This window comes from Tachysurus vachellii, chromosome 17 (assembly GCF_030014155.1).
Source record: "Tachysurus vachellii isolate PV-2020 chromosome 17, HZAU_Pvac_v1, whole genome shotgun sequence".
NCBI classification, from domain to species: Eukaryota; Metazoa; Chordata; class Actinopteri; order Siluriformes; family Bagridae; genus Tachysurus; species Tachysurus vachellii.
This window is the reverse complement of record NC_083476.1, coordinates 15103778-15117377: the sequence shown is the minus strand read 5'-3', so window position 1 is coordinate 15117377 and position 13600 is coordinate 15103778. Positions and strand designations below refer to the sequence as shown.

The 13600-nt window shown below is 40.9% G+C and overlaps 1 protein-coding gene across 6 annotated transcripts in view; it reads right to left on the bottom strand.

Annotated features, from left to right (window-relative positions):
- The window catches only part of cadm1a (cell adhesion molecule 1a), a 280906-nt gene that overhangs the window by 67460 nt on the left and 199846 nt on the right, over nt 1-13600 (bottom strand). For all 6 annotated transcript variants that reach the window (XM_060890347.1, XM_060890348.1, XM_060890349.1 and 3 more), the window contains exon 3: nt 7241-7258. In XM_060890347.1, coding sequence (XP_060746330.1) covers nt 7241-7258 — 18 coding nt within the window. The remainder of the gene's footprint in view (nt 1-7240; nt 7259-13600) is intronic.

Sequence of the window (13600 nt, the reverse complement as noted above, 5' to 3'; positions counted from 1 at the left end):
CAAACTGTCTGGAGAGAGATTGGCCCAGGCGGAGCTTTGTTTATCCTGCACCATCTCTCCCCATGGCTCCTGATCCAGTTGGTGTCTGAGCGCACTCTGAACCGGCTTTCGTATATCGATTGTCACACCTCACACACGCACAGGCGAGGAGGCGGAAGACAGCCGTCCTTGCGGCAGAGACACGTCCTTGAGGTCAGTGGCAAGCAGGCTGAAGCTGTCCAACGCTACAAATTTCCTGACATGCTTCTGGCATTAATATATTACAGTTCGCCTTTAAATTAGCCCTTTCTTTGTTCCTCTCTAATAACCCTCTCATCTAGCAAATCAAAAGCCCTCCCTTCCTCCTTTTCTACGCTCAGAGGCAAAAAGAACGGCGATCTCCCCGTCATACAGAGCAAATGTTCTTTCACCACAGTCGAGCGCTAATGTGCTTAGCTAACGCCTTCTTCCCGGGAGCCTTTTACTGTAATTTTACAGGAGCCGACGCTAATACCGTAACAGTGGCCCCATCAGCGTCGTTGCGGAATAAGGAAAAAGTGAGAGAGAGAGAGAGAGAGAGAGAGAGAGAGAGAAAGGGAGAAAGAGAAACAGAGCCAAAGTGACCTGAATAACCCAAAGCAAAGACACTGTGAAGGACTCGAGTCCTTAACAAGGGCTGGGTCTCATCCAATTCCCTAACACAGAGTCTTCCTCAGCTCAATCCTAATTTATATATGTATAAATAACTTGGCTGCGATTAATAATTGGATTGAAAGGTATAAAAAAAGGCAAAACAAACCAGGAAACCTGCCAAGTGCTGTTGGATGTGTGTGAGAGCGTGTATGAGAGTCTGTTTCTCCTCTGCTCAGCATGTTTGTGCCGACTGACTGGGTATGGAAGGGTATTAATGGCGGAGGTCTGGAGCAGTGTGGGCCGACTGAATCACTGCTGGATTTTCTGCTTGTGCTTTTAACATAGCCGACACTGCGAGAGTGCATCTCTTCCTCTCTGTCAGTCTGGAGAAGTGATGGGCGGAGATCAGGACAAGGTTAAAAATAATAGCCTTGCTTGTGGATTGTGCACAGGCTTTAATGCGTGTTTATCCTACACTCCTTTCAGTTGCTTACCTAATGTGCATAAGGGAAACATCCCAGCATGCATTATACAGAGAATACATTAGAGTGCATTTCCATAGATGCTAACCAATCCATAATCTCACATAACATAGTGTGTGTTTGTGTGTGGGTGTGTGTGTGTGTGTGATGGCCTGTCAAATCACAGAATTGTAGCAGACAGACACAAGACAAAGCAATGTAAGACATGAGACTTTAGAAAAGAAAAAAAAAAGGTGGTGTGTGTGTGTGTGTGTTTGTGTGTTCTACATTTATTTACTTTTTCGGTTTTTCTGAGATCTTCCTGCAAAGATCAAGTTGGGAAACGAGGAGATGAAAATAAAAACAGTCTGCCTAAATTTTGATGTGCAACCAAAATGGAATTTAAGCGAAATAAGTCGAGTTAGAATAAAATATTTAAATGCAATTGTCTTTCTATACATTTTCCAGTCAAGGAAACTTTTAATTACCAGAATTGTATATAGCAGGATTTCTCCAAGCTGCCACACATATTATACACACACGTCAGAATTCTGTAGATAATGGTTTGACTGGCTTTTGGCTTGGTTTTTGATCAGAAGTTATCACTATATCACCAAAAGCACATGACCACGTGACACATCCATATGTGATTGCTGAATTCCAGATTTAGTCCCTCATGCTGTTATAATAACCTCCACTCTTCCAGGAAGCTGTGGAGATTTGTGTTCATTCAGCCATAAGAGAATTGGTGAGGTCAGAAACAGCTGTCAGGTGAGAAGGCCTGGGGCATGGAACGCATTCCAGTTCATCCTGTAGGTGTTGAGCGGATTGAGGTCATGGCTTTGCGCAGGCCACTACATTTCTCCCACACCAAACTTGAAAAACCATGACTTCATGGAGCATGCTTTGTTCCCAGGTGACCTGCCGGGCTAGAACAGATTTGGGTTCAACCCGTTCGTTCCAGTGAAGGAAAATCTTAATGCTACAGCATACAAGGCATTCTAGACAATTATGTGCTTTTATGTTTGCTGCAATGGTTTGGGGAAATCAGGTGTCCACATACTTTTGGCCATATAGTAGATATTTCTGAACACTGGAACTCAATGAGCTTACTGGAACAAGACTGTCACGAAAATACACTTTAAAAGGAAGTCACTGCTGCCAATCAAATAAACTATCATCATTTTTGTAGCATCAGTTTAATGGCTTCTTTCTATAAAAGTAGGTCTTAGCCACTATTATGGACAAAAGTTACTAGAAAATTATTAGACTCTATGAAGAGTTTAAAGTCTGTTTGTGAGTCCTCCTGATTAAATAAACCTTCTTCTGCCAGGGTGCAACAGTATAAATCATAGAAAATGGGGGAATATGGGTAAAGTCAGAAATAGTATAGGCAACAGTCATTACAGACTTGTTACAAATCAGACTTCTTAAATGTACACTTAAGTATATTAATTCATTTGGATGATGCTTTTATACAAAGCAATATACAACTGTCAGGGTCATGCTTTCACAAGTTCCTGCTGGAACATCCGGCAGTGTGTCTTGTGCTTTTGTTTACGTTTTGTGTTCATGTTTTGTTTCCCCTATTTATCCCTTATTAATCCTTGCCATTGTGTTGTCTTCGTGGTCTCTGTTTGGTGTCTGTGTTGTAGTTTTTGAGTTTCGTTTTCTTTTTCTTCCCCTTGTTCTTTTCCCAGTGTTTTCTGTTTTGTGTTTTGTTATGTTAAACCATGTTTGTAAGCTATCCCTGCATTTGGGTCTGGCTTTTATCTATAAAGACACCCCATTTTTCTGACATTACAACTAAGACAATAGTCCATGGCTAAAGGTCACAAAAGTAGCAGTAAGGCAGTGCTGGGATTTGAACTCACAACCTTCCTATTAGCAGTTCAAAGCCTTAATCACTGAGCAATCAATTCCTGTAAAACATAAAGGAGACCCTGATGCTTCCTCATTGTACTTTTCTCAGTAATGTGTCAACATCCCGCAGCCTATAGAAAGCCTCTAATTTCACAGAAAGGAAATAGTTCTAGATTCAGATTAGTAATAGTATCATGATGCTCCAAAGACTGTCACAAATCATACACTGGTGTGTTGAACCAAACAGAAATGACAAATCACTGCAGGGTAACTGAGAGAATAGAACCGTACAGCAACAGCCACCATGCAAACACTCATTTTAAACCTTTAATGTAATTATTACTGACATTAGTGCATCAGCTATTCAGACCCAGTGAAGTCTGACGGCCTGCAATGCAAAACTTACTGAGCAATTGTATATGTCTTGAATATAGGAGAAATACAGTAGGACAGATACTGCTCCTCATTTAAGTATTAGTTTTACTAATTTCAGCTTGTCTCATTTTCTTATGATGAGAATGATTAGATTTGACATAGTGAGCCTGACTTAAATCTTCTCTGGCTCTTGTATATAATCCTGGCACTAACACACTAAGAATTTCAGGTAAAATGTACGATTTGAAACATCTTTACATGAACCCACGTCAGAGCCCAAAAGCTCATAGAATGGATTTGCTACCCAATGAGCTAACTTGCTTACTATAATCCAATTATACTGTATAAAGTCACTTAGTTATATGATTTGTTCTGTAAGCAAAAGAAAAATGATGCACACGCTTGACATTCAAAATAGCTGCATCAGCAAGAACAAGTCTTCAGGCTAAAAGCACACTCGGTATTAACAGTCCTTTAGGAATGTCTGCTCTTTAACATATGCTTTGTCTGTAGACTTCATGTCTATTTATTAACCCTCTCAGATATTGTATTCTATTGTATTATTCTAATCAACTATTTAAAAACACAAAGGAAGAAGTATTATGAATTCTAGTGTATATAATAATAATAATAATAATAATAATAATAAAACTTCTTTTGTACGATTATTGAACAATGACTTTTCCATAAAAATCCAATATACAGTAATTGCATTGTCATTAATTATCAAATACGCTAAATAAAGAAAGATTGCTGAGTGAAGGGTTAGACCTCTAAATTCCCCAGTTCTCAATTCAATCGAGCATTTGTGGGATGTGCTGAATAAACAAGTCCGATCCATGGAGGTCCCATCTCGCAACTTACAGCATTTAAAGGTTATGCTGCTAACACCTTGGTGCCAGATACCAAGCACACCTTCAGTGGTCCAGTGGAGTGCAGGCCTTGATGGGTCAGGACTGTTTTGGCAGCAAAACTGGGGCCAAAACAATATTAGCCAAAAAAAATAAACCGGTTTTACTATAAAGTGTATTATTTACCCTGAAGATCAGACGACTTGAGCTAATGGAAGATGCGCACGGAGGTTGAGGGAGGAGTAAACAGGTGGAGGAGATAGGAGGAATTTTGTCTCGTACATACACTTTCACTTTCGTTCACTTGCTCGCTACTGTACACTCTTAATGCTACTTTACACTTAAATGGAACTTCACTAAAATTAATGTACTTCTTCTTCACAGCACTGTCCTTTACACTCACTTTCTTAGGACCCATGGTTTTAAATGCGATAAAGTTATACTGTATGCAAAATAAAAGCACAAAACAAGTGTTAACAAAGTGAGCTACAGTACACAAACACTAACCAAGTGAGACGTGGGAAGCTGAGGCGGTGGAAACGGGGGAAACAGAGATAGATAGATAGATAGATAGATAGATAGATAGATAGATAGATAGATAGATAGATAGATAGATAGATAGATAGAAATAAGTTCCGTCTGTATTTAGAAAAAGTCATCTATCATGTAAGTGTCCGATCAAATCATTGCGACTTTGCGTTAAAGGCATGACACGGTAACATCCGCAGTCTGTCAGTAACTGCTGCTTTGCAATTATTCTACAGACATCAGACTATGTCACTTTCTTCTGTCATTAGAATCCTGAGAACTTTCCTGAGAACTGTTCTGCTGCCTGTAGTGTTGCTTGCTTTATTGATTTGTATCTATCAAGTTCCATCCTGCGTATTTGCAGGTAATGTGCAGTCTAATGATTTAGAGGGGTTTAAATCTTTGCAAATAGAAACAGCATGGCTAGCGTTTAGAAATGTGTTTGAACTCTTTTAGTTAGAGCATCATGGTAAAACAAAGTGAGGGACTAAGTCTGGTTTTTAACATCATAATGTTTATAAGGTTTATAACGGTTAAAGATTACGAGAGACAATGGCTCTCTAGACATGCCTCTAAGACAAAGGCTAACATTTTAGTATTTCCTTGTTCGCTTTGTTTAATTAGTTTTCGCATGGGGGTAGAGTCAGAACAGTGTTGACTACATACCGCTAATAAGGTATGAGTTTTAATCAGTTTCTTTTTTTTTGACCCCCTCACAAAATTAATGACAGAACGAGAGGCTCTCAATCCTTTCAAAATTTCATTAACTTTTACTTGCCCCTCATTAAAGTACAAATGATATTACGAGAAATTCACTTAGCATCCTCTTTCAGGGCCTCGCAGGACAAGGAACATTATAGAGACCTTTGAAGACATTGGTGAAGTTCTACTTTTAAGTTCTTTTCTGTAAAGGACATGATAAGCACAGGTTTTAATAGAAATAGATTCCCAGGACAGTACAGCAAATGAAGCATCCAGGTGTCTATGCAGCAATATTGTGCATTTGAGCAAAGACCTTAAGGCCTCAGCACACTTCATGTCAGAGACGATGGCTGTGAGGGTTGTGTGAAGACAAATAGATTTTTTGAGAGCTTTCAATCTTGCACACATGTATGTGGTTTTGTACTGACTGATGCATACCGGCACTCCAGTACAGTAGGTGGTGCTATTAAAATTGCATGACGGTTTCCTTGACTACAGGAAGAAATCTAGGAAGAAGGATGGTATAAACTATGGTGAGCTGAAATGATAAAGAAATGATAAACCATGACTGCTTATTTTGTTCAAGATTTACAAAGAGAAAAGTCAAGACAAGTGCGATGCAGGTGATATATTCTAATGTTACTGCACAAAATATTGTTTGAACATTCAGTATTCACACACAGTATTAACACTGGTCAGTCGGCGCTGTTTCTGTTACTGTTTACTATTTATTGTCTTTTGTGTACTGCATTTTTTGTACTTTTTGTATTGTCTTGTAACTTTGTGTCTGCACTGTCTTGTCCTGCACTGTCTTGTCCTGCACTGTCTTGTCCTGCACTGTCTTTTGTCCTGCACTGTCTTTTTCCCTGCACTGTCTTTTGTCCTGCACTGTCTTGTCTGTCTTGTTTGTCTTGTCCTGCACTGTTTGCCCAGGTTGCACAGTTGCACTTTATGTGGCTAAAACTACTTACAAGTCTTTAGCCCTGTCTTTGTTTTTATGTAGCACCTTGATCCTGGAGAAACGTTGTCTCATTTCACTATGTACTGCAACAGCTATATTATATGGTTAATATATATAATATATGGTTGAAATGACAATAAAAGCTTCTTCTTCTTGACTTCTTCTTGACTTGACATATGGCATTAGCATGCTAGTGAAACCTATGAAATACCACTGCAAGATGCCAGGTTGCCTATTAGGTCTTATTGTTTGAGGCAGCAAGGCTACATCTCTACATATATGCTGAGGTCATTAATCACCTTGTGTGAAGCAAACGGAAAACATTTTACACCAGGCATTATGGTAAGTTATTTCACTGATCACGGAATATTCTAGTCACGCTAAATTTGAACATGGTTTGCACATAATTCACCTCATAAAAATATCCCAGTGATACCTTTAAATAACAAATGTTAATGTATGCTGTACAAATGATGAACATTAATGGATGTAACAGCAGGGGAGGGGGGCATGAGGGCTAAACTTAGACCTGTAAGGTGAGAAACCGAGTTAGAGCAGTCTGCAAATGTGAAAAATGGAGTGAACCAATGAGCAGCTGCACTGCTGGAGGCTGAGAAGGAAGCAGTAGTAGCAGCAGCAGCAGCAGCAGCGGCAGAAGAAGAAAAAGAAGAAGAAGAGGAAGAAGAAGAAGAAGAAGTGAATGAATTATAAACTGAAGAAAGGGTGATTTGGGTTATGACAGGATGCTAGCTGAAAAGACTCAAGAAGGTTTTAGGAAAATGGTGGGGGTTTTTTTTTAGGGACGGTACATACATGATACAAGATAAGGAGGACACAGATGGACATGCAGACAAAGGAACACACAGAGGTAAAAAGGAAGGGCATACCTGGATACTGAGCTGCTCCTGCAATGAAAAAAGGGAGAGAGAGAGAGAGACACAGAGAGAGAAATGTTAGCAGATCAAAATTCTCATAAAACCCCTGAGCAATTAAATACACTTGAACCAGCAGAGCAAAGGTGTCAGAGAGCTATTCATCCATTATAGCAGTCTTTAAGTGTGTGGGAAGAAGGTGCACTAGGGATGCTATCCAAACAAGAAAAGAGAAGACATTTTGTGACATTCTGCCATCAGAGACAGAAATACCAAACCCAATGATTTCATGGCATATTGTAATCACATGATAAAACAGCAGGAGGCATGAATTTTAAAACTGAAGGAGACAAATTATTCAGGCCCTGCATGAAGCCTCCTGCAGAACATTACTTTAACACATTTGCTGCTTTCTCTCACTATGGCAAACCCTGAAACTTCATTAATTACAGTGTGTCAACAGCACCTGGGTTCAGTCTCTCCCTTTCTCCAGCCACTGCCACTACTGAGAATCAAGGGCTAATGCACTAGAATCCACAACACCGTTTTAAAAAGCACTTACAGCCAAAGAGAGAGTGGATGAATTGTGCTCAGAGTCAGAGTCTGATTAGAAAACCAATTTCCTTCTTCGCATTTTTGCCAAATTTGCGTCCTAGCGGTGCATCCATTAACATTCTTCCTGCAATATGCATGGAGACAGGGAAGCCACAGCTATTCAGCACAAAGCCAAACTTCATGCTCCAGCTCTGTGTCAGTGAATGTCTCCTCTCTTTGTTACACAGAGCCTATTAAATCACTGGCCAAGATGACTGCTGCAGTTTCAGATGGGAAGCATGGATGTGCATGTTACAGGTCTGTCTGACTACAGGAACGCTCACAGGAAATGATCCCCCAGCCTGTTGAAATCTGATCCACAAAGGATTCAGTAAATTACCTATAAGGTGTGAGAACTGCGGATTTATATAAGTTACATTTGTAAAAGCCTACAGGCTAGTGTAGGCTAGAAGAAGAAGCAGAAGAAAAATAACAAGAAGAAACTGGCAGAACTTTTTAGAATTCATAACTTAGTCCTGAGTATAGTCACTGAATGTTTCAAAGCCACAGGAGATCAGGGACCACCCTAGAAATCAGTCCCCTTCTACCCTGGCTCTGGTCATGTTAAGTAAATGCCACACGTCATAGGAATTATGTTGCATTGGCTTTTCAACCCAGGTCTGCTGGGGCCTGACTGGGCCTGTTAAGGCTGAAAGATGGCCATGTCACTGCTTTGCACTTCTGCCCCCCAATGTAAGGTTAAACACTCCAGAGGAATGCATTAACCATGAGTTAGCCCCACGTGAGACGAGCTTCCTACTCCAGAATGATAGCTGCATTAACTTGGCGGTCAGTGTGCATGAGTTGAATTAATGAAGCCTTGTGCTTCTCTTTAACATTCCCATCAACCTAAGAGCACTTCAGATAGACTGCTTGCGTGAGGCCTGTACACTAGATAGAAATAAAACCACACTACCCTTGCAAGACTAAGATTATTCTTTTGATTAAGAATAGTCAGAAGGGACTGTCAAAGAGGCTGAGAGAGAAAGGAAGGAATAACAACAAAAAAGGAGTACAAGACCATCATTAGCATAATAAATCAACATTAAAAGATATCACAACTAGCCTAAACTCTTAAAACCTTATATAAAGTTCCCCTGTTAGTGCATCCTCTTGAAAAGTCCTAGGTGGCAAGAGCCATAAATGAGAGCAAAAGTTGCTTAAGCTTGCACCAGACGTCTCTGGTGATTAGCGAGTCCTTCCAGCAATCTTCAGATGAGGTCAAGTCCAAGGAGCTGCATCTACGTAATTCACACTGGTCAAGCAGAGAGTACGGTGTGCCTCACACAGGAGCAGCAGACGAGGAGGAGGAGGAGATCCTCCCCTCCCGTTCCCTTTCCTTTCCCTTCCCAGGGTCTCTGCACATCTCTCCATAAAGTACACAATTCTCTAGTAACAACTAGCAGCACTCAAATGCCAATCTGCCGGTGGGTGTTAAATTAGACAAGATAAGTGAACTCCATTAAAACCTAATCATCAATACCATTCTGAAAAGCTTCTCCTGCCATTCAAGCTCAAGACAGACAAAGAAGGGAAAACAAAAGTGTCTTCCCAAGAGAACAAGGAACACTAAAGTGAATCACAAACTGAAGACCTTCAAAGAGTTCGACAGAGACCACATGGCTTCACAGAGATCTCATCTCAATTCAGAGGGTCACATCCTTTTCTCTTCACCAGGTTTTTTTTTTTTTGTTGTTGTTGTTCTTGTTGTTGTTGTTGTTGTATTTCGCTTTTCCCAGTAATGGAGAAAAGGAAGGGATTAAGTTTGGCTGATCTGCAAATGAGTAAAGCAGCAGCTACTCACTGTTGCTGCTTTAGACTGTCAATGACTGGAGCAAGTGTGTAAACCTGAGCCATAATAGGGAGGGATTTATGGTCTGTCTGCTGGGCTGTGATTAGACACCACTGCTGACACTCTGATAAGCTCTTCATTGATGGGAATATTCACCCTGCTGTCCTCGAGTCACCTCACAGGAGGGAGGGGTGAGGAAAGAAAGATGCTCCTCCAGCATCTGCAACCCCATCAGTCTCTGACTTTGAAGCGACTTTTGAGGTTTCATACACTTTGAGGGCACTTATTCAGAGATGCCACCGTTTCTCCACAAGCTAAACTGAGCCGGTAAACCAGCCGGTTTAAAATTCAACATGCATCACACATCTTCTTTTACCATTCTGAATAATCTTGGGGATTCATTTCCCCAAGAAAATGAAAGCCTGTGACATTCCATGAAAAACCACTGAAGGCTGGCCAATGGTATGGCTGCTAACTTGCCAAAACAACTGGCCTTTTCAGAAATACTCAAAAGGCTAAAGGTCTTCCTTGCTTCCTGGTGGATGGTCAGAATCTACATGCCAGGACCTATTCAGTCATTTAGCGACAGACTGTTGACAGTAAACTCCTCATATGCACGGGGGCTCGAATGGTACTGGCCAGACCTTCATGTAATTAAAAGGTTAGGAGAGCAAAATCATTTTTTGTCTCAAAGGGGAGTAGATAGAAAGGGCAGGGGGTGTGTGGAATGGTCAGCACAGTCTCGACAGAACTACTCAACCATGCTAGTCTCAAAAGCATGCCAATGACAGCCATTTATACACAGCAATTATAAAGGGAGATTCACCAATCAGATATCTTTTAGTGAAGGAGAAAGCTGATCTCCGATCTGAATCTCATTCTCAATTCCAGTATCAAGGTGACATTTACTATTCACTATACCCTAGTCTTGCCTTCAGAAAAGGACTTTAAGGGTGCTGATACTTATGTAGTGTTTATTCCATATGAATCAAATCCTGGTGTTTTCCTCTTGGGTGTGGTTTGTTTTATAGCAGGTGAGAACACAGCAATCGTACCTGGATGCAAACCAAAACAACTAGTCCCAGACTGTCTGAGTTAGGTGGACTTTGTCTGACAACAAGTGAACTTGGTTTGACTGCAGTGAGAAAGTGATTTAACTTTGAATCAACCCAACTTTAGAAAGACAACCAAATGACTTGTGTATGTGTCTTAACAGGCAGCATTTTTTATGGATGTGCGCTGCTAAACTGAGCCATGAGGTGCAAACCGAGCAAAAGGACAGAAATGTAGTTCTACATAAGTGTCATGTTTTCTGGACATGTGGACGGACAAACAAAATAAAACCACTGATTTCTACCAGCTACTAACAGATTTTTTTCTACACTGGTATAATTCTGGTCAATGAATGAATGAGTATATTTTGAATATTATATTTTGAATATTATATTTTTCGAGACGTGGGTCTGGCCGCGGTGTGTCGGGGGTTGTGCTCGGCCCTTCAGCTCGGCCGTGGACGTCACTCGGCCCTTCTTCTGGGCTGTGGACATCGCTCGGCCCTCCTGCTCGGCTCGGCCCTCCTGCTTGGCTTGTCCCCCCACCTGCCTCGCCGTGTGCATTGCTCCCCCCAACTGCCTCGCCGTGTGCCTTGTTTAAATGTCATTTGTATTTTGCCGTGCCGGGTTGACTATGGCGGTGCGGAATCCTTGTCATCTTATGTTACGTCTTGTCTTGTCGGTGTCTTTGTTTTGTGTTTGTTTTAAGTTAATAAACCTGTTTATTTTTACGCTATCCTGCATTTGGGTCTGTTTTTATTACGCGTTTGCTGACAGAATAACCAATGAATGAATAACTCATTTTTAACCATACCGAATCAAACGGCACACAAGCCAAATATCAATATCTTTTTGATTCAGATTCAATAAATGGACCAAGAAATGAAAAAGTACCCGAAGGCTGAAATGATGTGCAGTTTTCAGCAAGAGAAAATGGTTCTCCAGCTAACAAGGACTGCAAACTACTGCATGGTTGGAAAAGGATTTGCAGACACCAACCACTTACGTTCAACAAGTGTACTTGATTTGAGTTATATTCTTAAATCAACAGCCTATACATATATATTATGTTAGGAACAACTGTTTTTGCTGTTTGCCCACCTCACAAGCACTTATAATACTTAACAGCATATTGACTAAGCTAATGTATTATTTGAACACATTACAAATTTGTTGACATCATGAATCTTTTAACAAAAATGATAACATGCTCACTAGAAAATCACTTTATGTCTATGTGACCAGAGAAGGAGCTATTTTATAATTATGAAAGCTTAACACTAAATACATGCTCAAACCACTGAGGACATTTTTTAAAAAGACCTCGCACAATCATTCAGGGTAGAAGAGGGAAAAAAGATTTTAAATGGAATGTCAGTCACATATTTTAAATAAGTGTCCTTGAGCTTTCACGAAAACACGCTACATTCAGTGCAAAATCAATATAGAGCTCTGAACAATAGACCCAGCAGAGACCATGAAGAGCCCACTCTTGTAAGCTTTGTGTCAAGCAAAACATTTTCTGGCTATTATAGCAAATGAAAAGGTCAGCTTGGTGAAGGAGGTGGGGTTATAATTGAAAAAAATATATATAAATAATTAACAGCCCCTTGAACATATTTTTGTATTAAAAAAATAAAATCGGAAGAGGACAAGTTTAAGGTTAACTTTTCCGTTCTGTGGGAATTGAAACAGAGATTGCACGGTGCAGAGGCAGGAAGGCGAGAAAGAACTGCGAGGTCATTTCCAACATCATTCAGACTCTCCCACATGGTAAAAAAAAAAAATCACAAGCCCTGTGTCCTTTCTGGAGGCATCTGAATCTATTCATCAATGCATTGTCAAGAGGTTTGGATGAGATTAATTTTGTCCAAACATTCCCATGGAATTGAGAGGAGAAATGGCCATGCTTGGTTGCAGAGCGTCTACACGATGCAGCCGACTCCCGTTTCCACCCTCCACCCTCCACCGCCCTCTATTGCTTTCACTCTCAGGCCTTGCTTTTTACTTAATTAAATCAGCCTGCCCCTCATATCAGATGTTCTTTGATGGAATACTAAAACATATCCAATCTTCTAATGCCATTACAGGGGCTAGAGAGACGGACGCTTTAATCCCCAGGATCAGCCAGTGAGAGAGAGAGAGAGAGAGAGAGAGAGAGATTGAGAGAGAGGCTCCTATTCTGCCATTGGCTACATATTTGCTCCTGAGATAGCAGCTCCAACCTTCAGCCTGTGTTCTCATTGCTGACAGATATGACAAGCCTCTCCCTCTGACACTCAACACGCTTTCACCCTCCCTTTTTTTTACGGTGCAGTGGAATGAATGATGTTTCTGACATGGCACAGTAGTTCCCTATCTGACATTGCCTCACCTGCACGTACTGATGCAAACAAAAACGAGACTTCCAAGTGTTCCCATCATACGGCTGATGGAACGGCATCACAACAAGAATAAAAAAAAAAGAAAAAGAAGACGATGGCGAAGAAGGAATCGCATGCAGAGGTGGTTGCGTTTTATTTGCTGGATGAACACATCAACAACAGGTTTTAGTAACACTGCGACTATATTGAGACTCTCTTCTCTTTGATATGGAGGAGAAACTGCTGAACCCAAACAATAAACCCTCTCTGTGACAGGAGCTGCCACCACCTGCTGAACGGAGCGTAAAGCAAGTCAGGCTTGAACTCGCGTCTCTGTGATTGTGTGCACGTGTGAATCCCATACGCGGCAGCACAGTGGCACCATGTAGGGGTGTAATGCAACATTACTGCGTATCAGTATCTGCTTTAGTGCGCTCAATATCCAAATGCAGATTTAATCTCAAAGTGAGTGTGGGCTAAACAAGAACATTTTTTTAACCCTACCACAGTAGCACTGATAGCAGTGGACACAGACAGTTCCTCAACCTCAGCTACGTCGTTCTATTTTTTGTAC